This window comes from Anomalospiza imberbis, chromosome 4, assembly GCF_031753505.1.
Source record: "Anomalospiza imberbis isolate Cuckoo-Finch-1a 21T00152 chromosome 4, ASM3175350v1, whole genome shotgun sequence".
NCBI lineage: Eukaryota > Metazoa > Chordata > Aves > Passeriformes > Viduidae > Anomalospiza > Anomalospiza imberbis.
In genome coordinates, this window is record NC_089684.1 from 29,558,239 (window position 1) to 29,585,410 (window position 27,172).

The following is a 27,172-nucleotide window of genomic DNA, read 5'->3' on the forward strand; positions in this document are numbered from 1 at the left end:
TGACCTGCCAAGGAAGCTGTACTACCTCTCTGACCATTTTAGGATTTCAGTTGTGGCTCAGTGCAGGAGTGAGAGCCACAGGTAGGTTATACATGGTAGTAGTGGAGTCAGAGGCAGTCTGAAACTCCTGTCTGAAATCCTGTTTCCCTATTCCCTGCTGCTGGCACTTCATGCACGGGTATCTTGCCGTCACAGCCATAAAAGATGTGCATGCCGTCTTCCTGAGCTCTGATCTACACCCACAGCTGTCACTGTTGAGGGAAGCTGATGGGTAAAGAACAATGAAAAGACAAGCACTTGGGGAGGAAACCATATTGTGCCAGCATGGCCCTTCTAAAAATTTAATAGTAGCAGGTCAGGCTGTGGGGCAGCTAATCCAGATCCCTTTCTGGGCTGTGCAATGGGTGTGACCCTGCTCCTAGAAAGAGCCTGCTAATTAGTGCTGTTACAATAAGTGTGTCTGCATGGCTGAATGGTCCCTGGCTTCCTTAAGTGATAATGTTAATCATTACACTGTAAATAAACACCTTTTGTTTCACCTTTGCCATCAGAAAGCGATGCTTGGGGTAGGGACAAAAATAAAGCTCACTTTCTCCATAAAAGCACTTTATTTAGTGGTCATGTTTTAGTGTACATCAGTTGTCATTTAGTTGTACTGAAATGTGCTGTTAGAAATACTCTTAAGAAATGTACAGAATTATCACTAAAAACCTGAAGTTCAGTTTGGATTGCATATAGGAAAAGGAGCAAAAGGAAAAAAAATCACCACATCACCTTTTTTTTTCCTTTGATAAAATTACAAAAGCTAAAATAATAAACTGAAAGTATTAATTAATTAGGGAAAAAAAGACACAGTGGACTATTTACAGTAAAACACCCTTACAACAAATTGCTATTTTGTGCTCCATATGGATTGAGTGTATGCCAGTGCAAGAGGACCCCCACCTGCATGTTCTCCAGACTGTCCCCTCCTGTCCTTGCCCAGGAGGAGCTCCCTGGATGAGCCTCTAGGGAGCTGGCACCTCACACTGCTGTGTCCTTGGCCACTCTCAGCACATCCTTCTGGGAAAACTTTCTACTCATGACACTGCTACAAGGAGGAAGCCTTCAGCAATCCACAACTCTCTGTTGGCCAAAAATGCTCTGGATTTGTAACAGCTGCCTGAGAACAAGTTTTGGTGCACAGGAAATAAAGGGCTGGCTGAAAGCTTTCTACTTAACACACAGTTTGTCTCAACTGTTTCTCCTCTCAGGAGAGGCCTGTGACCTTTGCAGAAGACTGAATGCCCTTTTGCCTTTTCCCTCTCTGTCAGAAATGCCACAGAGCAGTACGAGTTCCCCTTCGAGTGCCTTTCCCTACCATTTAAATTTCTGCTTGTTTTCCTGCAGGTCAGACAAGATGTAAAACTAAGCTGAGCTTGATTTATGGAGGAAAATAGTAGCCATGTTCATGAGAAGCAACTCCCATCACTCCCCTACCCAGGCAATACAGCAGCCTTCCCAAAATCAGGTTTCCAAATGGGCTTTGAGCTCCTTGTTCTCTGAAAACAGACCTTCTGTTTGAGAACCTCCCTTTAGGGAAGAAGCCGCCCTTCTGGTTTGGCTGTTCCCTTCTTGCACCTCCAGCCCTCAGGCAGATCAGCCAGCCTCCATCCCAGAACTCCCTCCTGGCACCTTGGAAGCCCATTTACACCTGTGGCAGGCTCCACTCAGGGCAACTGGCCTGGCCACACAGAGGGGCCCAGAGCCCAAACCAGCATGTCTGAAGTTTGGCTTGCACAAGAAGCAAAACCAAACCGTGTCCAGAAGCATTGGTACTGTTCTCATGGCAGACAAGCCTGGTGTCTCTAACACAGTGTTTCCCCCCTCAGTAAACATAAAAAAAAATTTAAAAGCTTTTGAAATACTATACACAATGCGTGGTGGAAGCACTACACATGGAAAAAGCAGCCTTTTCTGGGTCGTCTTCAGAGCACACAGACGTTCTCATCTTAGTTCAGCACCTCACTCCTACCAGTGCCCACCAGGAAGCCAAGTACAGCATCCCACTGTGTCACCCCCTCTGGCCTGGGGATAATCTGCCTGGCTACAAGGCAGCATCAGCTAAGTCTCACTTCCTGATCGCAGCACAGTTCCTGCCAAATCCAGATTTACACCTGGCTGCTTTCCAGGCTGGAAGAAATGCCTGCCTGCTTGCCATAAAAGCCAGTCCACTGGGGTCTTCTGTGTCTGATTCCAGGTTCTGAAGAAACAACTGCTCTTGCTCCCCCTACCAAGTTCCCCAGTTGGCAGCAAAGAAAACAAGCCAAGAAACACATGGAAGATGCAGTCTGGTGACTCGGGAACAGGTGACTCCTGAAGACTTGCTGTTAGGAGAGTCTTCTTCCTTCACCTCCTTCTCTGCAGGGTGGGCTGAGCAGGACTGGCCTCAGAGGGGCATTGCAAGGCTGCTGAATGTTTTGAGCAACAGGAGTGTGACAAAGCCACTCAGAAAGAGTCACTGGTGGCACAAACTAAGCACCGTGTGCTCTCTTACGCTGCCACTGAGATGGATCCACTCCTCTTCCAGCAGACACCTCTGTTTGTTTGGCTCTTAGTGAGACAGCCACCCTCAGAGCCCTTTGGCAATACCATCATGATTGCACATGAAAACAAACTCCTAAAAAAAAGTGTAAATGAGGTCATGTTTCACCCATGAGACCATACCTGCCCCCCTCCCCCCCTACCAGAGGACAGGCTACACCTGATCTGTCTGGTACTCAGAGGCTTCTGATAAGCTTTCGGAAAAGCTTAGAAAGTTTTCCTGGTACTCAGAACAAATTATCTCAAATCTGTAATGCCTGAACTCCACTGCAAAGGTGCCAAAGTAGCACAGGAAGCACATCACTAGGCCCCACTGGATCCTGGAAGCATGCATGTGAATACCCTGGGCCATAAGGATGAAATCTGGAAGAGGAAAGTCAAGGAGAACAAGTGGGAGCAGAGACACCAACAAGTTTGAAAGCTAACAGGGAAAAAAATCTGAACAAAGTCAGACCCATCCAGCCATCATGAGGAGAGTGTGAATGTGATGCTAGAGATGAAAGGGATGTCAGGTGACCGGGGCTTCCTGATCCCAGATCAGGGTGATGAACGCTTACAGAGGGGAAGACTCGGGTGCAGAGAAATCAGTAATTTGCTTGAGCATCCACCTAGCCTGGGACAGAACCAGCAAGTGGGGATCTGGCTGTGGGCCCCTACCTGCCAGGAGCTTCCCAGTGGGAACTGGATCAGATCTCTGCACCCACCGCGGGCAATGGGAACACCTTTCAACCCACACTGTGAAATATTTCCTTCTATTTAGATCACCTCAAAAACTGTCCCTTTCTGTGAAATCTGAAAGCATCACTCTACACAGTGTGGCACTGAAATAGGATTGTGCCATGAAGACAGACTGATTAGCATTCCAAAATGCTTTGAGATCCTAGGACAGGTGTGAGAAGAGCTGCTGCAGAACATACACAATACCTGGCTTCCCAGAGAGCAAAACAAAAGGATACAGAGCACCACGCAGAGAGTGATGCTGGCTGAAAGAGCCACTCGTGGAATCCCAGCTTTCCGCCCCTCATTCTTCAAGTTGATCTTGAGGGTAAGGGCAGACTGGATCCAGCACGCCAGCGTCCCGAAGCCAAAGGTCAGCGATGTGCCCACGTTGTGGATCTCCTCATCATTGGAAAGCTAGGAACAAATAAAGCAGTGATTGCCTGGACACAACAGGAATTATCTGAGAGCTAACTGGATTGCTGCTGGGCGGGAGGGTAGGGGAGAGTGGGGATCTCTGGGGTGTGAGACAGAGATGCTGTATCATTTCTTCTGGCAGAGGTGTAAGATGTAACATAACCAAGGTGAGTTGACAGCTGTCACAGTCAAGCAGATCTTCTGCCCAAAGCCCAAGAGCACTGTGGAAAATGCAGTTGCTTGGGGACTGTCTCCACAGCTAGCTGACAAGACTCACAAATGCAGAGCTTGGAAATAAATTCTTCCTTGGCTAGAAGTGATGGCCAGGGCAAGCAAGGACAACCCACTGTGGGTCTTGTACAGCTCCCTGCAATGGATGCAAATTGTGTACCTTCAGTGGGAGCTGCAGGGAGCAGAACCCTGGCACTCTCCTGAGCTAGCACAAGCCAAAACACAAATACATGCTCCTGGTTTGGCAAGTTCCTCCCACCAAATTTCTTCTTCTGTCCATCGTCGACCACTGGGGTCAGAGGCAACATGAACCCAACCTCTCTGGAATAACAGTGCTTTCCTTTTCCTTGGGCTGCCCTGGCCCACAGGGCTCTGACTGTGCAACACTGCAAGGCAAAATGATAGCCAGGTTCAACTAGCAAAAAGATCCCTTGAGGCTGAAAATCCATTCAAAAAGTCCAGCATGGACTTAAGCCACACAATTTCCATTTTCCCTCTGCCTCTGAGGCTTTTCTAGAAAAGAAACCACCAGTCTGTAACTTCTTCCTTCAGCCTTAATTCCTGTTTGATGATTTAACAAATACCCATCAAACAAGACACAATCTACAGGACAACATTCTAGTTGCTGTGCCTCGCCTCCTCTCTACACTGAATTTCTTTCAAGAGTAGGTCCAAATAATCATTCAGGAAAAAATGGGATTGAGCTGCCTTTCCCAAGATAGTCAGCATTGCAAGGGACTCACAGCTATAATGTCCCTCTAAAACACCCAACGTATAATTTTCCAGAAATATGATTTAGTGCCACATTCAGCTCAGCAGTCAGGCAGGGAAAGGCATAGATTAAGCTCTCATTAAGGTCTCATGTTTTCATGGTTGGCAAAAGATCTAAGAAAGGATACAGGTAACTAACACGGAATGGATAGTTAGAATCAGAGAATAATCAGAATTTATAGCCAGGCAAGATTCAAAGCATCTACTGTTATATTACAATCATTTGCTCTGAAAACTGAAAAAAGAAAGGCAAGGTCAAAACCATTTCCTAGTGCCTGTCCTGTACTAGAAATATTCTTCTCAGAGGTAGACAAAGCTGTTACAAAGCCTTCATAATTCCTAGCTGGGAAGCTCTTGTGAAAAAACAAGACCCTGGGTTTTGGACTTCTGCTGTGGAGTTAGGAAGACCAAATCCACGAAAGTCAAATTATCTCACACCTCATTCAAAAAGAAAAAAAAAAAAGTCAACTGTAAAGGACACCAAGTTCCTTCAATAATTGTACAATCCAAAGAAATCCTCCTCACCCTTCACAAAACAAGTACCATTTCTGCATTGAGTCCCTGTCATGCAAAGCCAGGGAAGCAGCCAGCCTGCACTGACCTTTCTCAGTTCCTGCCATTACTGGGGGTCATTACGTGCACCCCAGTGAGAGACAAAGCCTCAGAGTCAAACCCAAGCCCCACTGACTCTAACACCTGGATTTTAACTGCAGCCCTGACAGACACAATCGTGATCACAGGGGACACCCATCCCTACAGATGTGGCAGATGTTTGTTGCTATAACGTTGCAGGACAGAGGGAGAATGGGAGGGCTCTCACCCAGACACCCATCACACCCAGAGAAGTCCTGGCACTCCTCTGCTGCATCCCTGTCCTGGCAGGTCTGAAGATCAGTAGGAGGTGAGGTGGATTTAAAGCAGCATATGTTTTAAAAGAAGGACATTGAGCTGTCTGCTAGATTTATATGGGCATTTGTGCATCTGTTTGCACAGATGCATCCACAAACTTCCCGCTCAACCCTTTTACCCAGGGCCATCTGTGCCGACTCCCAGGGCTCAAGAGATTCAGGAGGCTCCTGCTGAGGCTCTCAGCAGGTCTGGTCTAAGCATGCAGGTGCAAACCCTGCTGGAGACACGTGAAAAGTGACTGTGGCCCTTCATCTCTGCTCACAAGTGGCAGATAGAGGTGCAGAGCAGGTAAAGCAGGTAAAGGGAGGGCTGGGGCACATGCTTTCCCAGGCTCACATCACAGCTTGCTCAAAGATCTGAGCAGATCCACTAGAAAAGCAGGGAAGTCACATCACAGACAGAGCAGTCCAAGCCTGCAGAGCAGTACCTGAAAGTTGCCGAGTAGGGTCATCCCAAAAGAGGCCAAGCACAGAGCCACCAAGCCGCTGATGTTCAGCCAAGGGGTGAGCACCTTTGGCTTCAGCTGAATGAAGCGCAGGACAGCCACAACAAGCGCTGGGAAGGAAACACAAGGCAAGGGGCATCAGTAGGTAGAACCTGCTGCAGCAAACACCTGCCTAGGGCCTCACAGATCCCTCCTACTCTTTCTACCTGCAGGCTGGCAAGCTTTGTGTTTCTGCACAGCCCCCTGCCATTTAATCAGGGACAAGACTAAGCACAGGAAGCATTTCTCTTGTAATCCAGCTACAGCAAGCTACAGGCTTCCTTTTCTCATTATGCTTTGTCTGAAAATTTTCTGGGGGAAAGAACACCTTCCTGCTTGCCTGTGAAGCTCCCAGCACACAGTCCAACACATGCACACCATACATTCACTTAGTGGCACCTGGACTTGCATTGCTTCATTCCACTCACGAGTCCTGAGCTCTGCTGGAGGACGTATGTCAAAACCCACTTGTATTTAAAAGCATATATGTGAATGCCATATACATATTTCTATTTCTGCAGGGTCTGCAATAACATCCACTGCCTTTTCTCCTCCTCTGGAACAAGTTCTGTTGCCACAAATATAAGCCAGAATATTGTACTAATTTTCCATGAAGAATGAAGAATGGAATAACATTCCTTCCAAGCCAACGATTCCCTCAAGCACTGTGGTATACAATACATGATAGATATGATATATCATACATTGTATGATATGGCATAACCCCAGAAGATACTCAAATTGTGTATTCTTGCCCTCCCTAGTGAATGGTGCATGGAACAACACAGAAACCCAGGCAAACAGTTGGCCTTCAGATGTGATTCAAGCCAGACCACTAAAAATCAATTTAGTTGAACAGGGAAATTTGCTTGCTGTCAAACACCTTCTTATACTCGTGCTCAAATTGATAGCACACAGCTCATATTGTTGTAAATAGATGCCTTTAGCAAATTAGATCTGCATTTTCCACAAAACCTCTGGTATAATACTGAAAACATGGTTTAGGAAAGTAAGGGCACTGTAAGTGAAAAACACCCACTTTAACCCAGAATACAAAAGATAGTTGAATTTACTCTCTCACAATTACTCTAGTGAATCAATCTGCTCCAAATCCTTTAAAATGAGAACTTTGTTCCCCCTCAAAAAGAGGATTTCTTTTTTTTTCTCCCCAGGCAATTGTATGGGACAGCCACCTGTGACTACTCAAGCTCATGTACAGGAACTTTTTAATTTCTATTTCTACAATACAGATTCCTGAAATTATGTAATCTTTTCCTAAAACCTGATGGGAATGACAAAATGGTATTAAAAGCATTCCATGCAAAACAATGGCATTTTCAATTTCAGTAATTCCCATATTTCTAGCACGTTTCTGTAGTTTTCCTCTCCTTTAGCTTTGACGTAACTAAGGTGGTCAGAGATACAAGCTAAAAGCAGCTCTCAGAAGTACACAAATACAGCAGAGGAAAGACTGACTTTATCCACAAAGCAGAGATCAGAACAGAACAGATTATTTCTGTTGGAAGGGGCCTACAACAATCATCAAATTCAGCTACCTTACCAATTCAGAGCTGACCAAAAGTTAAAGCATGTTATTGACGGCATTGTCCAAATGCTTCTTGAACAATGACAGGCTTGGGGCATCAACCATCTCAACAGGAATCCTATTCTAATGTTTGACAGCTCTCTCAGTAAAGAAATGCTTCCTAAAGTTCAGTCTAAACTCCTCCTGGAGCAGTTTTGAACCATTCCCACATCCTGTCACTGGATTTGAGGAGGAAGAGATCCACACCTCCCATTCCACATCCTCTTACTATTTACACTTGAGCCCAGTGTTACTGTGTCCCAAGTGCAGGATACAGCATTTAGACTTGTTTAATTTCATCCCATTAATCACTGTCCAGTGTTCCAGCTATCTAGATCCCTCTGGAAGGCACCTGGTTTCTCAGGAGAGTCAACAGCACCTCTCAGTTTGGGATCACCAGCAAACTTGCTAATGGTTCCTTCATGTCATTCATTCAGATCATTGATAAAAATACTGAACAGAACTGGCCCTAGAACTGAGCCCTGAGGGACAGCACTGGTGGCTGGATGGCAGCCAGATGTAGCTTCTCTACAGCCCTGTGAGTCCTGCCCTTCAGCCAGTTCTTCACCCAGTGCACTGTGAACCTGATGATCTCACAGATGGAGAACTTCTCCAGAAGGCTGCTGTGAGGGACAGTGTCAAAAGTCTTACTAAAATCCAGAAAAGCTACATCCACCACCTTCCCTTCATCCACCACGTATGTGGCCTTATCATGGAAGGATACTGAATTTGTTAAACAGGACTTTCCTTTGTGAGCCCATGCTGACTGTGCCTGGTGATTGCATCATTCTTTCAATGCATCCATATCATGTTGTCCATAATTTTTCCAGGAACTGAGGTTAGACCAACAGGTCTGTAGGTCTCAGGGTGTTTCTTCATGCCCTTCTTGTAGGTTGGAATAACACTGGCTGGCTTCCAGGCACCCCTCCAGAATCCCAAGACATTTGGTAGACGATAGAGAGGGGTCCTGCCCTAACATCCACTACCTCCTTCAGTATTCTGGGATGAATCCCATCCAGGACCAAGGGACTTGTGAGCATTCAGATGATACATTTGGTCCCTGACAATTCCAGTGCTCACAAATGGACAGCCACCGCTCCCACACTTGCAGTCCTTTAACTCAGAGGACTGGACAGCCCAAGGTTTATCAGCATTTTATGAAAGACTGAGGCAGAGAAAGCATTGAATGCCTCTGCTTCTTCTTCATACCTATTAGTCAGGTTACAGCCTCTAACAAGTATCTGTGTAACATCTTCTTTAGGCCTCCTTTTGCCACTGACATACTTAAAAACACTCTTCTTGTTGTCTGAATCAACTCTGACCAGTTTTAAATCACATTGAGCTTTGGCCTTTCCTGTCTTCTCCCTGCATATACAAACCACAGCTCTGCAATCTTCCTGCAAAGCCTAACCTCTCTTCCAGAGACCACATAATGGCTTTCTCCTTTTAAGCCAAGCTGGTCTTCTGCCCCAGTCTTTGAGCACAATCCCACACAGCTGGGTTGCCTGCTCCTGTGCTTCTAAAAGGTGGTTCTTAAAGACTGACCAGCACCCATGGACACCTAAGCCCTCAAAAGCAGATTCCCGAGATATTCTGCTAAGTACCTCCCTGAAGAGCCTAAAGTTTGCTTTCTTGAAATTTAAGAGATCAATTCTGCTTTGATTCCCTAAATTCCTTTTTTCTCATTACAACAGAAGTTTTAAACTCAACCATTTCACGATCACCAAGGCCGAGACAGTCACCTACCATCACGCCTCCCACGACAAATTTGCAGTCTGGAGGTTGCATTTCCCCAGTTACATTTCTTTCTTTGCAATGGGAAGAAGCAGCAATGAAACATACAGTTCAAAAGGTTTCACATCATCACATTCAAGAAGAATATATACAGGATATTACTTATGTTTCAGCGACTCTTAAAACAAACAGAAAGAAAGAAACTCCAGTTGTGGTTCCTACCTAGAAATGCTGCCATGTTCATGACTTGACTAAACACACAGCTTGCAGGAGGTGCATCACCTGCAATACTTGAAAATATAAAGCATATCATTGTAACTCTAGGATGGCAAAGACACATAAATAGCAACCATTAACCAGAGCAGTACTTGGAAGAAAATAATTCATTTACCTTATATAAGGCGGTCTTTTGGGACCAGGTTTCCTAAGAGACACAGGCACAGGAATAAAGATTCAAGGTTTTCTTTCCCATTTTGCTGTAATTGTTTCGTTATTTCAAAGAAACAAGTGATTGAATATGAAGCCCACAAACAGCTCTTACCTATCTGGTACACTTAGTGGGAGAATTTTGTTATCTTCCACTGCTATAAAGTACCTGTCAAGAAAAAGGGAAAAGAAAAAAAGGAAATAGTGTATAACCTCATCCTAGCTTCCACTCTAAATATCACTCAAACAACACATTAAGTGTTTCAAGCCCAGTGGCAGGATCTGCTGGAGGATCCTGTGTTTCTCTCTGCCCAAGCAGGCAGTTTTATTATTTCTCAGTCCATGTGCCTTCCTTTGTGTTGCATCTGGTTTGCACAGTTGAGTAGACAAACAGGGTCACTGAACTGAGCTGCTTTAAAAACAACCAGCCAGGGGAATGTTTTCATTTTTAGTTTGAGTCATTTTGATTCATCAGGTTTACTATGGTGCTCCATCCACAAAAGCTGTTTTAATAGAGAGGGGATGGAACAAGAAAAACAGCAAGCAGTAGAGGTCAGACAAAAGGCTTAAGCTGCCTCTACTGCTGAAAAACAGCATCCATAGACCATGGCCAAAGCCACATCCAACAACATAACTGCTTCTCAGCCTGAGCATAGTTGCTGATCACACATTTATCACTCCCAAATTCATGCTGCAGTCATCTGCCTGCATGCTTGGAGAGAGCCCAGCTCAGGGAAGTGCATGTCTTATGTGCATTTTGGGAAGAAGCATTAGGGAGAAAGTGAGGTGTCAGCATTAAGCTGCTGGCAGGTTTTCAGTGTGGTGCTGGAGGCTGAAGATTTTGAATTTCTACCCCAAAGTAGGGCCTAAGTGTTTCTCTAAGAGCTCTGCTGAGTCATTCAAAGAAAATGTCATTAAAGGAAATTTTTACATTTTTGGCTGTCTCTTTTCAGGCAGCTCCCAGTAGCACATCCCAGGAAGAAAGCAAGGTCAGCAACTTGGCCTGGGGAGCACAAAAACCCAGGGATAAAAATGTGACACTTCAAGCCATGAAGTGGCACAGACTGGCCCCTGCTCCTATCATGTGCTTTCCCAACCCCACAGTAGCTCAAGGGCAGAGCATCCCCAAAGGCTCTCTTTAATGAGAGGCAGCCTCCCAAATAACCAGCAGGAGATAACTTACACTATCCATAATCCAGCTGATGTAAACAGGGTAAAGACAAGAGGTAAAAACATCCACACGCTGCATTTCTTCCCATCCATACCTGCTAGAAACAAAGAACAAAGTAAAAACAGAGGGCTGAGGCACCCACCCTCCTTAGCCCCCCTCTTCTGAGAGCAAGAAGGGTATCCTCACAGCAGCTGCTGAGGTACCAAGCTCCTCATGGCCACAAGGGGTTAAGCTGCTGCACGCTGGCAGCATCCTCCAAACGGCTTGTAACAACCAAGGCACCAGAGCCCTGCAGCTGGAGACTTTTCAACCACACCTACAGAATTTGAGTGGTTTTCAAAGCACTTCTCTCAAGGATTTGGTGCAAGGTGACCACAAGACCGGCAGCTCTGATTCCCTGCTATTTCCCACAGGGACAAGGCAAGGCAGCCTCCTACCCAGGATCATTACCAATTCCACACACGCTGCCTCAGCAAAGCCTGCAGCATGGAGAGAGAGGGATGCCCGTGCTGGCACCATCTCCACAAAGGGCATGACCAGCTCCCATCCTGGCCACAGCAAGCAGCTAAAAACAGTGTCTGGCCACTCCTAGAGCGGAGCCAAGCTCCAGTGCCAGCTCCCAGCACGCTGTCGGGAGTCAGGATGAGGCGCTGCCAACAGCATCAGCTCTTGACATGCAGGCACTGTGAAATCCTTCATGTGGCGTAAGGATGCTGCGGACAGCGCCTCCCGAGGAAGCATTTGTCCTCCAGGCAAAATCATGCTGGACAAGCATCTGGAATGCCGAGGCTGTTCCTGTAATATGTGCAATTTGGAAACACTGCTGTGCTGCGGACACAGAGAATCCTATGTCTCCATGAGAGTCCTTTGATAATGGATCAAGTATTTTCTCATGCTCTGTCCTTCTCCATAAATGTTCCTCCAGGCACCAGCACAGCCAAGAGACACAAAGAGAGGGGAACAACACCAGGCTCACAGCTCCAGCACCTGCTTTACTTTCACCAGGGCAGCAGCACCTGTGCCCCTGTGCTCTGCCCCACTCCCTGCTGCAGGGCAGGCATTCCTTGGGGCCACCAGCACCCACATGGCATAGTGAGGCACCCTGGGGTGCCAGGACAATTTAAGAGATGACAGCCTCTCACTCGAGCCCGAGCCCGCTTGCATTTGCAGCTCAATTACCTTGTCCAGGTCCTTAAAGCCATGACCCATCCCTCTGTTCAGAGAAGAAAGTACCCACATTGTCATCCTCCTCCTCTCAACTCCCCTGGTCTTCCTACATCTGCAGCACAGAGCCATGGTCTGCTCCCTGCTGTGAAGACCCAGAAGACAGTCAGCACCCTCACCATGTCACAGCAGCCCCCAGCTCACTGCTCCCCTAAGGCACCCCAAGCTGCAAAGGACACGCTGGCTGGACTGCCTGGGGCCCCAGCCACCAATTCCTGCCCTGCCTCACTGGGACAGAGGCTGAAGAGCTTGAGTGAGGCTCCCCACACCCTGTAGAAGGCATGGCACTCTCACCGCTACAGGTCAGCTGTCTTGTTTTCCCTGCAAATGGCCTAGCAGGGGTACGAAACAACAGCCTGGCAGTGCCCAGAGTCACACCACACTTGTACAGAGCCACGAGACCACAATTTGGTGCTGTTCATACAGACAGCCTGGAGTAAGGCTGAATTCCAAACCTTAGAAGACAGAAAAGCAGTCAGGTAAGGTCTCTTCTCTGACCTGGGAGCAGAGAGAACTGCAGACAAAGAGCATGAAATGATGCAAGTATTAAGTATGCTGATTTAAAAGGCAGGCAGCTCCAGTGTGCATATAGATCTTCAGCACAGTCAATAGATCAGAAGAAATTATCAGCGAGGGGGACTAGATTTCCCATCACTTCTATTCCTCTCCTCCAGCACAGGAGACACAGCATCTCACATTTCTGTAACCCGCACAGCTCCCGCTGTCGTGCCTGTAGTTGTTCCATGAAGTGCTGCCCTTGCCTTTTCCTCCTGCTGCTCTGCAGCACTGCAGCAGCATTCCTTAGCTGGTGTTGGACAGTGCTGTGGTACTGGGAGACCCGTGACGGCAATCTCAAGGACCACTTCCAGGTGGCAGCTGCCACAGAACCGTGTCCCAGACAGCCTCTGGCAGCACAGTGCCCAAGTGCCAGTGCCCCTTACAACTGTGGCCAAATCCCCACCCCTACCTTGGCTGAAGGGAGCAGGCAGGTAACATCACCTCCTGTTCCAGCCTCTGTCTGCCCTGCAAGGTAATTACTGCTGTGCTTAACTCTCCTCTTGTCTCTGGTGGTGGCTGAACTGAGCCAAGGTAACACAGTTCTTTCATGTCAGGGGATAGCACATCTTATTATTTACCCTTCACCCTTGGAAAGGCACGGAAGTTTCATTTACACAATAAAAGCAAACAGTAGCCAACCTGTCCTCACTAATGGGTTGCTGCAGCTCCTCCACCTCCCAGCATGGAAACAGCAGCCTTCAAAAGCTATTTCAGCATTGCCTGCTGTGCAGAGAGGGAGGTGGCATGGGCTCTTCCCCCAGGCAGAGCAGCAAGGCAGCACACAGGGACATGGACTCCACACCAGAAGTGGGGAAATGTGAGAATGCTGTCTAGATAAACACTGTTTTGTGCTGAGCTCGAAAGTGGAGCAAGGCCAAGACTAGTGGCCAACCTCCCCAGAGTCGGAGCAACATGGCTACAGACCCACCTCCTTGGAAAACAGCCCTCTGTTTAATATTCACTGTGCTACACTGAGTCCCCTTCCGTCAACCACTAACAGAAAATGACATCAGAAATCATTGCATATTAAATGAACGATCAGTGCAGAGCACAGTATCCTGATGGGAAGCCAGCTCCATAGTTCAGAGACCCTATTTTCAGCCAGTTAAAAAGAAGGAAGCCACCTGCATCTGACAGATGAAATACCAAAGAAAAGAAAGGGTCCAAAATGAAAGAAGGGTCCCTTTCCTCCATGTCCCCAAAGAGTAACACCTTTGAATGTTGGCCATTGGCACAGCCCACACAGGCCTGGATATGTTTCAGCCTCCCCACGTGGGCAGAGGATGGTTTAAAACCACGGCTCAGCTCCCGCACATTCCTCATTTATTCCCTGCTGTGTTATTCAGGTGCCAGGAACAAAATTACATATAATCCCAACTTCTTCCAAAGTAGAAACCCTGAACATGTGCCAAACCTGCCTAGCTTTGCACTAGTGTTCAGCAGACATCATTCTCAGCAGCTGCATTTGGGTTAGCCTTGTCCTCTTCAGGGATGTCCCCAGTGTTTGTATCTTTAAGGTGGGAGACCTCCATGCACACTAAGACCAGCACCTCTAAAAGCAGACAGGAACAAGACAACAAGAAACACAAACATCAGCCTCTCCTGCAGCACCACACCAGTTTAGCCAAAGGAGAATGCCAAGAGTGATAGGAAAAATTACCAAAATTCTTTATGGGGAATGTAGAAGCAAACTCTTTGACAGTTAATTGCTCCACAGGGATGACAAAAAGCCAAACTTCCTCTCCACAGCTCTGTTCTGCATTGCTGCCATGTCCAGTGATGCCAAATGTGAGCAGTCAACTCCAGCTGGCAACAACCACAATCTCTGCCAGCCCATGTTCTCCCAAATAAACACGCTGCATCCAAGAGGCAGTCGGTAATTTCCCATAGCCATTTGTCTTCCATTACTAAGGTTTGCACAGGCAGGCCTTCAGCAACAGAAAGCCCTTGTGGTGCAATGGATTCACAAAACCAACAAAAACATTTTCCGGTATCACAGCTCACCCAGCCCACCTTCTCAAAAGCTCATATGTGGTTTTCCAGTCCCTCTTGACACACATTCTCACACCATCCCTGCAAAACCCCTGTTGAGGTGTGCTCCTGCTGCTATCTGAGTCAGGCGGCAGACCTGAAAAGAGTTTCACATTAGCACTGCCCCAGTGTGCGTCTTGAGAATTTCTTTCAATGCAAGCTTACTCATCTCTAGTTCCATTTTTATGTCTAAATCTGCTTAGACTGTCAGCTGCTTGCTCTGCTTTTTTTACCATTGCCCCGCTATACACCCTCAACCAATTAAGCTTCCGTTCCTCTAATGTACACACTTCAATTACAGCAGGCAGCTCACCAAACATATAATGCTGCTTTCATTTCATTTCACAAGGTTCATTTAATATGGACATCTTAATTTCATCTGCCAAGCAAAGTTACAGGTTCCTCCTGAAGTTGCTTTCACCAGAGAACACGAATGTAAGGAAGGACAAAATTACCACATTAACAGAGTCATACATCTTTTTTAAGACTAAAGCATGCAGATGCATTTGAAATGAGTAATAAAGCAGAGCAACACTCCTGCATTTCACAGCACTAGGCCATGGGGTTATTTCAGAGAATAGGTACAAAGCCAGGAGCACTGCGAGAAGGAGGACACTGTTCAAAGTGTAGAGCAAGTCAAAGAATTGCTGCCAGTCAGCAACAGTCAAAGGGGAACAAACACATTCTGTCTTTTGGGGGAGCCCACTATAGATCTCTGTTGCTTTTAAAAGCAAAAATAACCCCAGTCACTTGATAGCTAATCACTGTAACTGAGTGGATACAAACCAGCACATTATATAACCTGCCACCCACAAGTCACAAATGCCAACATAACAAAGCAGGGCGTTTTCAGGTTTATCTCAAGGTTTCCAGTGTGAGTGCACAATAAGAGAGATAAGATGTGACAGAGGCTTGTAAATATATAACAAAATGGTGGGGTAACAAGAAAAGAAGTGATCCCCTCTGTCAGCAGGATAGGATGCTGTGCTTGCTCCAGGTACCCACCTACCATCTCACGGATGTGCAGAAATGCCATTTACATTTCATTTTTAGAAGAGGAATGGGAAAAGGTAAAGACATCTCTGGGTTGTGCATGGAGGAAGCAGGAGAGATGCTTCAGTACTCCTGCAACAATGTTGAGAGGCAATGTTTTCACCCATGGCAACACCAGTACATGTTTTTTGTCTCATTTCATACACTGTGACTGCATCCAGTGTGCTAATGAAATTCTCTGGCCAACATAAACCTATCAGAGATGGGCCAAGTGCAACAAAGGAATGAAACTTTGTAAGCACCAAAAACAGGGGCAGTAAAGGACATATTGATATCCACAGTGTCTGACCCAGAGATATTCCTGCAGCACTGCCGGGCCCTCAGGCCAGTGCATCCCACCGTACTGCAAAAAGTGCCCTTGGTTTTCTGCTTCTTGCTGCCCCACAACCTTCACCCTCAGTCCCGCATGTGTGTAAGTACTTACAGGCCATTTAGCAACCAGTGCTGAGCTGCTGTTTTACAGCCAGAGACGCCGACTTTCAACTCCTGTGCGCTGCGTCTGCCTGCCTCGCATTTGGCGCTGCAAAAACCAGGCAAACCCTGCTTCCAGACCACGCTCCTGGGTGTTAGAAAAGAAAAATTAATCTGATTTGCCACCACAGGACTAAAGAGGTGTTCTGCAGGCTTTGACCCATGGACCTATGCCAGATCACTCTGACTTCCATGAGGTCCCACTCATATCATGAGCAGGGCTTGGGCAGTCGTGGCCCTCAGCCTGAAAATAGGTGAAGGAGGCAGAAGAGAGGAGCTGGCTAAGGCAGAAGGTAACATCCAGTTCAGACAGAAGGAGCTGGAGCAGCAGGCAGTGAAACCAGGCAGGAGCAGCCAGGGTGAGTTGAGGAGAACTGCATTTTGCAGATGCTGTGTGTTTCTTTGCCCCAGGGATCCCATTCTGCTAGGGAGCACTCACTGCAGGATACAGCCATCCCAGCTCCTCCTGGCCTCAGGGGCTGCACAAGCCAGGTGGCAACCAGCTCCCAGTGAGTCCTCCCAGTGTGTGCTGGACTGCCCACCTCCCAGGGCAGATGCCTTACTCTCTCCAGGTGCAGATGTTGAGGAATACAAGTAGTAGCTTGGTGAGCAGCCGCAGTGGGAGCTGCAGGTTGTGGTGGTGGCTGGAGCCACATGGAAGGGGCCATGACCTAGCATCTACCCTTTGCCTAGCAAAGGGCATGGACACCTTGTCACCATGCCACCTGGCACAAGGGTGGCTGGTCACCCAGAGACTCTGTAGAACCCAAATAAACAGCGAGAAGGCCCCAGACTAAATATCACAATTGGAATGGGCACACAGACTGTGAGGGTATAAAAGGCCAGGGATTCCTTAGTACAGGGAGTTCCCCTGAAGGCATCAATTCAAGCTGTTATGGTGTTATTGCACCATGATAAAATTATTTAAAGGGTCCAGGCTTCTGGAACTCTGCTATGGGAATCCTGAGATCCAGCCAGTGAGAAAAACCTGTCTGACTGTGTAAATGTGGGGTGTGTGGGGAGTCAAGCAAGGCACACATCAGCTTAATGAAACCACCCACTGTGAAAGGGCTCCCAGCAGTGACAGCCTGGGGTGGTGGGAGTGTGACTGACAGAGTGGCTCCTAGGTTGTCAGACAGGAAAGTTTCCTTAACACAAGAGATACTCAAGACTGGAGCCACTTTCACCAGACCTCCGAGACACAAGGGAAATCTCTAGCAGAGTCTCAACACAAAGCAAACCCACAGTCTCACACCACCACCACAACCACAGGGTCATATCTTCCCCTTGAGAATCCTTTGGTTTGAGATGCTTGTGAGAAGGGCACTTACCTCAAAGTCCCAGCCGACCTCCAAACTAAAGAGTTGCTGGAAAATGAGGAGGGCTATCTATCTCCTAAAAAAATAAGACAGCAAAGCTCTCCCTGCTTCAGCTGTGCTGTTAGGAAAGAGTCACTGAAACCACCTCCTTGCTCTGCAAGCAATACATAAATGCAGGCTGTATGTATGTTATGGCAAAGCCCAGGAAGTCAGAGTCACTGAGCAGACAGGCTGTCCAGTGATTGTCCCCACCTCAACCACACCAATCTAATGACCACAATCTAATGAAGCAGCAACAAGCAGATTGAGTGTTTCTCCTCCCATAATGTACAGAGGTCTTGACAGGGTATTAATAAACTGATCAAGGTGTTTTATTTGCTCCTCAGTTCCAAAAATCACAAATGTCTTCAAGCATTTCCAACGTGCACGAGCAAGCAAAGCCAAGACACACATTACATCAGAAGGGGGAAGGAAGTCTGCCCGAAAGGTTTGTCCCATTATCAGGAAAACAATGTAAGTGTTGGGAGTGGCAAAGAACACTTAACAGGGAGGTGAACCTTCAAGTGTTGACTTACAAATAGCTTTGAAGGTAAGGAAAAGCAGACAAGCCCAGGGGAAAAGACTTGGCAGAACGTTATTCCTGATCACATTGTCTCCTTCTCCTGTAGTTTATGGATGAGAGAGTACATGCCCTGCAAGGCCAGAAAAATTCCAGGTTCCCCTGCCTTTTCTACCCTGCCACTGTTTTTTCCCTGCCAAACAGAAAACACACACTCAAACTACAGAGCTTCTAATGGGGTGTAAGCAGGGCTTCTCCCACCTGTTCACCCAGTCCTTCTTCTCTCTTATCCCTTTAACCCCTCTCCTATTCACTTTGTGGAATCATAAGCTCCTTTCTTCACTGCACTTTGCAGCTCTACACTTTTGGAGAAATGTACACTGTCCCCAGAGCAGCATTTCCTTTGGTAAAGGCAACTCATCCTGGGGAAAACACCCAAGGCCTGTGAGCTGTTAGGGACTGTGGCAGAGCACACTGTTTCTCAGGGACAGTTTTCTTTCACCAGCCTCTTCAGCCTGAGGACTTACTCCTCCTCCTCCACAGAAAGAGGTCATCTTCTTCATGTATTAATCACCAAAGCTCCAGAGGAGCAGCAACGATGTGATGGGCCAGAGGGTGAGCTATAAGGAATAGACATGCAGTACCCATGACTTGGCTCTTGGCCCTCTCTGGCACAGGGATTGTCTTTTGAGTCTGTTGAGACCTGTAGAAATCATTTGCCCTGAGAGGCAAAGTATGAGGTAAGTAATGATAAGCAGGCATTTCTGTGGTGTTCACCACTCCTTGCCAGCATTCCTTATTTGTAGGAATTAATTTCCATTGTTTACCAGTGTCTCAAGCTGCTACAACCATAAATTGCAGTTTGTAGGGTGTTTGGGTGAGCTACAGTAGGAAGGTGCCATACAACCTTTTTCTTCAAGCAAACACAAGGGACAGAGGGGAGAAAGGAACAGCTTCCAGCTGTTAAACAAGTGCCAAGCCTGTGTGAGCAGCCTCTACACTGCATCCAGAGGGATTATTACTTTTTAAGTCTACTGAAATATTTTCAGAGACAGACTTTCCTGTAGGAGACCACATTAAACTACCTCTAAGAGCCAAGACCACGCTGGGGAGGCTCTCTCTGACAAAGCTGTGGCCATCCTCAGTGTCTTGGCCAGGCAAAACCCACTCTTGCAGTCCTGTGGTGCCAAAACTGAAGGGCTACTGGCTCTTCTGGTTTAGGCTGTCACCACTATTAATACCAGTGGTTCCTCACAGGAAGCAGGAAATAATACAGCAAGAGCAGAAGTTCTCTCCCTAAGCACCTGGACCTGCCCCAGCTCAGGAAATTGCAAGGAGGACGCTGGACACTCTCCCCACCATTGCAGCAGATCAGCCCACATCCTCCAGGCTTTGCTCCCTTCCCCTTGCTACCCATGGGAGAGGCAGCCCAGGCCTCTCCCCGACAGGCAGAGCCATCCAGCAGCAAGCTCAGCATTAAAAGTGTGCAGTAAATCCCATGTGAGGTAACCTACAGCCGTTTTAACAGTTCATTTCATGTTTTTTGAAGCTGCATCACTCTTTTCCTCTCCTCCCATTTGCTCTGCCCTTCTCTCTTCACCTGTTTCCAATGTGTTTCTCTTCCTTTTCACTCTCATCCTGCCCTCATCCATGAACCTCAGGTGACCTCTTCTGCAACCTGCAGGGACCTAAGGCGAGGAGAGACTTTTGCAAGTCTTCTTGAGACAGCAAAATCCCACAATTAATCCCATTTTAGACAACAAGGCCAGTGATTTGCTCGCCAAGATGTCACACAGAAAATCAGTGGCACAGAGGAGAGGGCACTCAGAGAGTCCTGGTCCAAGCCTTCTACTAGAGCAGCAGCATCCTCAACTGCCATCACCCCCTATCCCAGTGTATCCTTCCTAATATATTGCCTAGGATCATCTTTCTCTTTTCTCACAGACCTTTCTTTGCTTCTTTGCTCCCACTTAACCTACAATCACAGCTCATTGCTTCAGCTTGGACTGCAGGATTGGGACCTTAAAGTCTCTCTGTTAGGCCAAACTGCAATCTTGCAATCCCAGGCTGCCCGGAAATGGCTGGGGGAAGAGAGAAAACCACGGACATGACATTTCTTCCAAGGGAAAAAAAAAAAAAAAAAGAAAAAAAAAGAAAACGTTGGTGTTCTTACAAGCACACATCCCTGCTCTGCATCTGAAAAGCAAACACTGCAGCACAAAGAATCTTAAAAGGGGAAATGAAACAACTGCACTTTCAGCACCCAGGTTCAGAAAATGCTGACAGCTGGGCATGGATAAACCACAAGAAAACAATTTGACTTTTAATAGTTCAGCAGTAAAATCAGGAGCATTGTCAGGCAAATAGGAGTCCCCTGTCTTCATCCCATTACCCAAAGGCAGAAAGTGGGCAAGAATCAAGTCCCCTTCTTTTAGGCACTGTCATCTGTTTGAGCAAGACACAACAGGCAGAGTCGGGATATACCTTCCACACACTGCCCTCCTCCATATTGAATTGCTATTCCTAATTAACCATGCATGTGTACATTGCCATGGCACGAGGACTGCGTGAATGTTGAGCAGACAACCCTTAGGGTCACTTTGACAAGCAGCTTTGCTTGAAAAGGAAAAAAAAAATTAAAAAACAAAGGCAGAAAGGTTAACTCCTAATTTCTGCAACCTTTGTAGCTTAAGGGCTCTGAATCAAAGGTCTGGCACAAGCATGATCTCTAACTGAAAGCTAAGATTGAGATCCCAAGCGCCCCATGGACATCAGCACCCAGCATCTTTCTGTCACTCAGAGAGAGGATCTCGCCCTTCCTTCCCCGAGGCACCACAGCACAGCTGAACGGCCTTTCTCGACACCTTAAATTCCCTCCAGGGAATTTAACCGGACACAGCCTGCATGTCCTGACAGGACAGCCGGACAGGATCTGGGGAAGGCAGGACCTGTCCCACCCACAACCTCAACCCAGGTAAGCTTCTTCACAGACCCCTATGCAGCAACCTGGCCGAGGACCCTGCCGAGTTCTGTCACCACCACATCCCCCAGCGCCGAAGGGACGGACTCACGGCTGGGAGGGATGCCGGAATCATGACCCGGGAGAACTGCTCCACAGCTGGGTCCTTCGGGCCCTGGGTGAAGCGGCTCTAATCCTCTTACCTAGCCCGTGTCCAGCTGCCGTGACACAGGACGCTCCGGGACAGGCACGCCGGGGGTGCCGGCTCCTGCCGCAGCCTGCAGCCCCTGCGGCGCCGCCCGCCCCAGCCCGGCCCCGCTCGCAGCTCGGGGGCTCCGCGGGCACCCGGACCGCGGCCGGGGCGGCGGCGACGATTCGCGACAGGGCGGGGCGACAGCGAGACGGGAGCGGGCGGGAGGGGGTGCCTGGCGCTGCCGGGAGCGGCTCCTACCTGCGCACCTGCGGACGGCTCCGGCTCCGGCGGCGGCGAGCGCGGCCGGGCTTGGTCCGAGCCCCCGCCCCGCCGAGCCCCGCCCCGGACGGGCGGGTCCGCAGCCGCCGCGGCCACCGGGGCTCAGGAGCGCCGCGGAGCCCCTGTGTCGCTCTGACCGCCGGGTTTGGGATGCTGGGGCGCGGCCGCAGCTCCCTCGGCGCCTCAGAGCACCCCTCGGGCACGGCCGCACCGCGCCCCGTGTGCAGCCGCAGCGGTGCCGCTGCCTGCGGGCTGTCCCCGGTGCGGCCATGCCAAAGGGTCCCTGCTCTGCCTTCTTCCCTGCCCGTCCTTCCCAGAGCTAGGAGCACCTGCCCAGCCTGCGGCTCCTGGTGTGCCTGCTGCTCCGAGCCCCCGGAGGCACCGGCGAGGGCTCGCCACACAAACCCCTCATCTTGGCAGCCCTCCCGGGAAGTGCTGCCCACCTGGATGGCTATTTTGAAAGGCCTCAAGGAAGCAGCCACTCAGTAGCAAGAGACCCCAGGAAGAGCCTCTTTCGCCCCTTTTCCCTTTCCTACTGGGTGGTGGGCTTTTTGATCTCTGTGAAGTATGCTTGTGGTTGGAATTTTGAGAAGAAACATTCCCAGCAAAACAGCTCGGTGATAACAATTTGGGACACTTTCCTGGGGTGGATGGGTCACTTTGCTGTTTGATCTTCATGAGATTAAGTCAACGTGATTGCTACCACTTCTTTTTCCTCTTCCTCCCATCTCTCTCTGTCAGGATGACTGATGTTATTCAGCGACCGTCTTGTTTGTTTCCCTAAAATCCAAATTAGGTAGCACTTAGTCAAAATTTTGTCCTGGTGCCATCACTTATGGACCAACACAAAACAAACAGATGCCTAAATCCATGTCAGCCCCCAGAACTGAGCTGAGTTATACATCAGCAGTTTATTGGTATTTTGTAGGCTGCCCTTCTAGCAAGCAACACTCCTTCACCCTGCAGCTTTGGCTCTCATGCAACATTCTGAAGAGATTTCGCGTCTCTGATCCCCAAGGACTGAAAACCCCTCAGAGTGCTGATCTTCAGAGCAAGCACTGCACCAGAAGGTCCCCTGAGCTCTTACCAAAGTGGCTGCATCATCAAGGGAGAGGACAGATGCTCCCACAGAAAGGCATGTCCTGTGTATGCTTCTTGGTGTTTTAAAGGCCAAGGGGGCTATTTTTAGAGCTGAAATAACATTCCTCCTGCTTTGGTATTTCAAATCTTATGTTATCCTGGACTAATAAATGTTTCTTTGCAGCATTTGGTTTTTTTGCAGCCCCACAAAATCCAGATATCTTGGCCAGGTTTCCCCTCTGCATGCACCTGACACTGCCCCAAGGCACTGCCACACTTAGGAGCCACAAGTGACTTCCATGGCTTTCCTTGGGCAAGGAGCTGCTATTGACTCCATGTCACCAAGAGAGGCCCAGAAATCGGGTGCCTGGAAAAAAATATGCTTGAGGTATCAGCATTAACTACATCCCTCCCTGCAAGGCTTCTTGTGACAGCAAGAGTCAAGGAAGCTCACTTTAAAAGTAATAGAGGGGAGGTCTTTGAATCCCAGTACCCTCTGGCTTTCAGCAGCTGAGGCTGAAGAAAACCTGCTGTCAAACAGGTGAGAAATGACAGTGCTGGGCTCCAGCGATTTTGGCCAGAAAGGAAAATGCAGCAACTAATCAGAAACTGCCTTAGTCACTTCACCTCTGCTGTCAGCCAGTGCTGGAAGGGAAACAATGCACCATATGGGATTTTAAGGCAATTTCATTTTTGGTAAACTCTGAGTGTCTGAGACATTTTGTTCACAGCTCTTTTTTGAGCAGATGGTGTCCCTCTGAGTGCTGGAAAACGCATGATGCTGACAGGCCCACCAAAAACCTATCAAAATTTTTAAAAAATCACAGCTTGAAAAAAGGGCACAGCCTGGGGACAGCAAGCATGTGTTAGAGCCCACCCAGTGCAGGAAGCAAGAGAGATGCAGGGAGGCATCAGCCATAAGGGGTGATGTTATGTGGGTCCTTGGAGATACTTCCTACAATGATTTCTTCATGGGACACCATGGGAGGAGCAGCCCCTCTCCCATGACCCTCATCCACAAAGTAAAGCAACCTCATGCCCCTCTAGTTGCTGTCCTTCCCAGGGTGAAATTACCATTGAAGACTGGCTGTGGTTATCCTGGACTGTTGTTTTTGGTGTTGTTGTGGTTTTATTTTTGGTTTTTTTTTTGTTTTGTTTTGTTTTGTTGTGGTTTTTTTTCCTTTTTGGGGAGGAAAAGGTACATAAAGATGAGGAAAATGGAAAAGGGAATTACTGTGAGTTTGCTTTTATTTCTGGGAGATACATGTCTTCTGAAACTATATTTGCCACCTTTTTCTCCTGTTCTGCTCCTTTCTGCTCCAAAGGTGGAGTCAGACCGGGCAAGAAAGGTTGTCCACCCAGAAAAAGGAGTAGTGGGAAAATGGGCCTAGGGACCACTCAGCAGCAGCCATTGGAGCTGCTCCATACCCCAAGGCTTGTATTAAATACAATTAAAACTATTAAGAACCAGTTAAAACTGTTTCTCAGTTGAAGTGTTAACCCTCATTTCATTAGTCAGATCATCTCCTATCAAGCCATCTGTTCTTTTATCAAGCTTTTCAAATATTGTGATAGACTTCATATCTCCAAATGCCCTGCTGATAAACAGATGCCACCTAAGCAAGCCCACCTGTGGCTTGGCTTTGACAAAGTATGCTCAGGGTGGCTGGAGAGGCGGTAACCTGCAAAGTGCACTCTCTCACCCTAAGAAACATTCCCAGATCCCAACCCTACAAGATGAAGCTGTTTCCAGTTCACCCACATGATCCCAACTGAGGAAAGTTCTCCTAGATCATGGAATGGAGCAGCAAATTGGAGAGATGGATTCCATCTAATTGCAGCAAAGTGATACCATTTGAATGTTAGGAAAGGAAATTGAGAAAATGGAAAAACAATTTTTTTTCCATAAAAAGAGAAGTAAAAACCAAATACTACTGTGATAGCAAATACATGGGACAAAGAGGACTTGTAGGCAGGGTGTGAACTCTGGGGAAGAAACCTTGTAATGCCAGTGTATGCAGATGAGCGCTGCAGACTGGTGTGCCCTGGTCCCAGTGGGTGTGTATTCTGGCCTGGCAGGAGGACAGTCCTCTGTGAAGCACAGAAAATGCTGTGAAAAAAAGGACCTTTTTTTGGTTGGTTGGTTGGGTTTTTTTTGTTTTTTTTTTTTTTTTTTTTTTTTTCTTTTTGTTGCTTTTTAAGAATAATGAGATTGGGTAAAATATTTATTTCCTATTGTCATACTATAAATGCTAATGGAATCATATCAGTAAGGACAATTTAGTAGCCACAGCGAATACAAAGGTTAGGCATGCTGTGCAGATGTGGTAAGCACCATTTCACCATTTCACCTACATTTCTTATCTGTGTTGCTCATTGGAGCCTTTCCTCCAATAATTTTCCATGTTCTGCAAAAGGGAATTTTTTTTTTATTGTTCTGCAGACAGGCTTTGCTGCCCATCCACTTCTCTTGGGGAGAAGATTTACCTTTAAAAATGCTTGTGTGGGGCCTTAAAAATGCAGCGCAGGGCCTTTACCTGCACTGGGGCCATACCTTTGCTCCTTGCCTTTTTGTCTTTAACCCCATCTTGGCCATGGCTGGTGCAGGAAGGGGAAAGGCAGTGGCACAGCTCCTGGAGACGCTTGTCTGAAATTCAGGGTGGGAATTCTTTCACCATTTTCTCAGAAAAAGCCTAAATCAGGGTTTGACTCTTCAGGGAATGAGGCAGCAGGAGATGGACTCACTAAAAGCAATGCATCCCATGTGCAAGGGGTGATTTAAACAGCAAAAGCCTCCAAACCATTTAGTGGGAAATTTTGCCCATGCAGGGGCACCCCAGGAGTTCTATTTTTTCCCCTGTTCTCACCTGTTTAGTGGGGCTGGTGCTGCTGGGTAGAGGTTTTTGCTAGAGGTTTCTGCTCCCAGGCCAGGCACAACCATGCCAGAGCCACTGTGGGAGCTGGGGCACATGGGCACCACATACCCTCCTTTCCCACTGGCCTCTGCTTTCAGTTTTGCTTTTCATTCTTCTTTTAAAAGAAGACCTTATGGGAAATTGCAGTTTGATTCCCATAAACAGCCAGAACCTGGTGAACACCCTGTACACAAATACCCTTTCCACTTAAGGGGTAGAGCTAAAAAAAAGCCTTGGGGCAAAAATATCAAGGTAATTCAAGTCCTGCGTGGCCATGCCTTTGGGACCACAGTCTGGGAGCTGATGGATCATCAACCTCCCTCCAAACTGAGAGGCGTCCCAGCTGCAAATACCCCAAATGTCGTCTAACCAGAGCCCATAGCTCAGCTACCACACTTCCCACCTTGCATGGATTCTCAGGCTCATGTGGCCACAGGAGACCTTTTAGAAGATTTTTTTTTTCCCTAGGAGCCTCCCACCCCAGCAGCTGAATGTGATTCCTGCAGTCAGGCCACATTTCCCATCTGCTGGGCTTATTTCTAGAAAGCTGTGTTCTGGCTGCCAGCCGGGGACAGCAGTTGCCTAGCACTTCCAAGCTGCAGAGGGATGCAGACATTCCTGGGGCTTACCAGGGAACAGCAGAGCCTCTGGAGGAAGTGGGCAGAGCAGAAATCCAACCCCCATGCCCCAAGAATGCAAACCCCGATGCATTTCTTCAGCACCAGCACTCCCCCTCTCCCTGCAGCATCTTTCTCAAGGCGTAACTTCAGTGCCAGCAGGTTTTGCTCATTTCTGCTGCTCCAGGGATTACCCAGTGCAGCCCAGCCCAGCTACAGCAGGGATGAGGTCAGATGGAGTCAGAAGTTCCTCTGCAGTCAGCCACCACAGCCTGGGCCTCACCTTACACCTTGGCTGCTGTGTTTGTGTGCAGCCCTGACGGGGGGCAGGTTTCATCAATGCTTGCGTAGCCAATTATGTGCTGCAACTTGGAGATTAAATCCTCCTCTCTGCTGTAATTTACAGATTAGATCCTCCTCTAGAGATTGTGCCAAGTCCCAGGGGTCCCAGGGCAGGCTAGTGTTCCCTTGAACCACCCCATGCCAGAAAGCAGCTGACCTGCTCGGGAGTTTCCACTTGGAAGAAGCACATGGCTCCAGAGCCAACATTGCATTTCACAAGGGCCCCACCAGTTCTGGGAAAAGAGGTAAAACCAATCCAGTGCCTGCTGTGTGCCAGAGCTGAGAGCCTGGAAACACTCAGTGCAACAGTGCAGGGGGCAAAGGACAAATACCTGCTCCCACTGCTAAGGGGTGTTATTCCAGATGGGTCAAGGTGCCAGGAACAGAGCACATCAGGTCTCAGAAGACAGTCACTGGTTAAGTCCAGCCTACAGCCAGCCACCAATCCACCAGCAGTCCCTCAAAACTTGTGCACCGCATAGAAAGTTCTAGCCAGCTTTCAACAACCAAATCAGCAGAAGTGCTGAAGTCCACAGAAATAAGT

At 48.0% G+C, this 27,172-nt stretch overlaps 1 protein-coding gene and 1 long non-coding RNA gene across 5 annotated transcripts; one reads left to right on the top strand and one right to left on the bottom strand.

The window, feature by feature from the left end:
• Positions 1 to 589: 589 nt before the first annotated feature.
• On the bottom strand, positions 590 to 26,499 carry TMEM150C (transmembrane protein 150C). 4 transcript variants are annotated; one of them, XM_068187672.1, is made up of 9 exons: positions 26,392 to 26,499; positions 16,319 to 16,437; positions 11,041 to 11,125; positions 9,973 to 10,026; positions 9,823 to 9,855; positions 9,654 to 9,721; positions 6,056 to 6,183; positions 3,540 to 3,717; positions 590 to 2,946 (listed from the first exon to the last, which is right to left on the bottom strand). In XM_068187672.1, the coding sequence occupies exons 2-9, from the start codon at positions 16,323 to 16,325 to the stop codon at positions 2,738 to 2,740; spliced, it is 762 nt and encodes a 253-aa protein (XP_068043773.1). In that variant the 5' UTR covers positions 16,326 to 16,437; positions 26,392 to 26,499; the 3' UTR covers positions 590 to 2,737. The 4 variants fall into 4 exon arrangements, with proteins under 4 accessions (XP_068043773.1, XP_068043774.1, XP_068043771.1 ...); XM_068187673.1 differs by lacking the exon at positions 26,392 to 26,499 and adding an exon at positions 21,654 to 21,775 and having other exon boundaries at positions 11,041 to 11,122; positions 16,319 to 16,453; XM_068187670.1 differs by lacking the exon at positions 26,392 to 26,499 and adding an exon at positions 21,654 to 21,775 and having other exon boundaries at positions 16,319 to 16,453.
• Positions 23,322 to 27,010, top strand: LOC137472518 (uncharacterized). The gene is made up of 3 exons (XR_010998243.1): positions 23,322 to 23,869; positions 23,947 to 24,405; positions 26,693 to 27,010. It is a non-coding gene; the product is annotated as an uncharacterized lncRNA (long non-coding RNA).
• Positions 27,011 to 27,172: the final 162 nt, after the last annotated feature.

Coding starts and splice junctions, on each gene's coding strand:
- TMEM150C (XM_068187672.1), bottom strand. Junction 9,856..9,972: donor CCACTAAGTGTACCAGATAG/GTAAGAGCTGTT, acceptor TGTGTCTCTTAG/GAAACCTGGTCCCAAAAGAC. Junction 3,718..6,055: donor CCCTACTCGGCAACTTTCAG/GTACTGCTCTGC, acceptor ATTTGTTCCTAG/CTTTCCAATGATGAGGAGAT.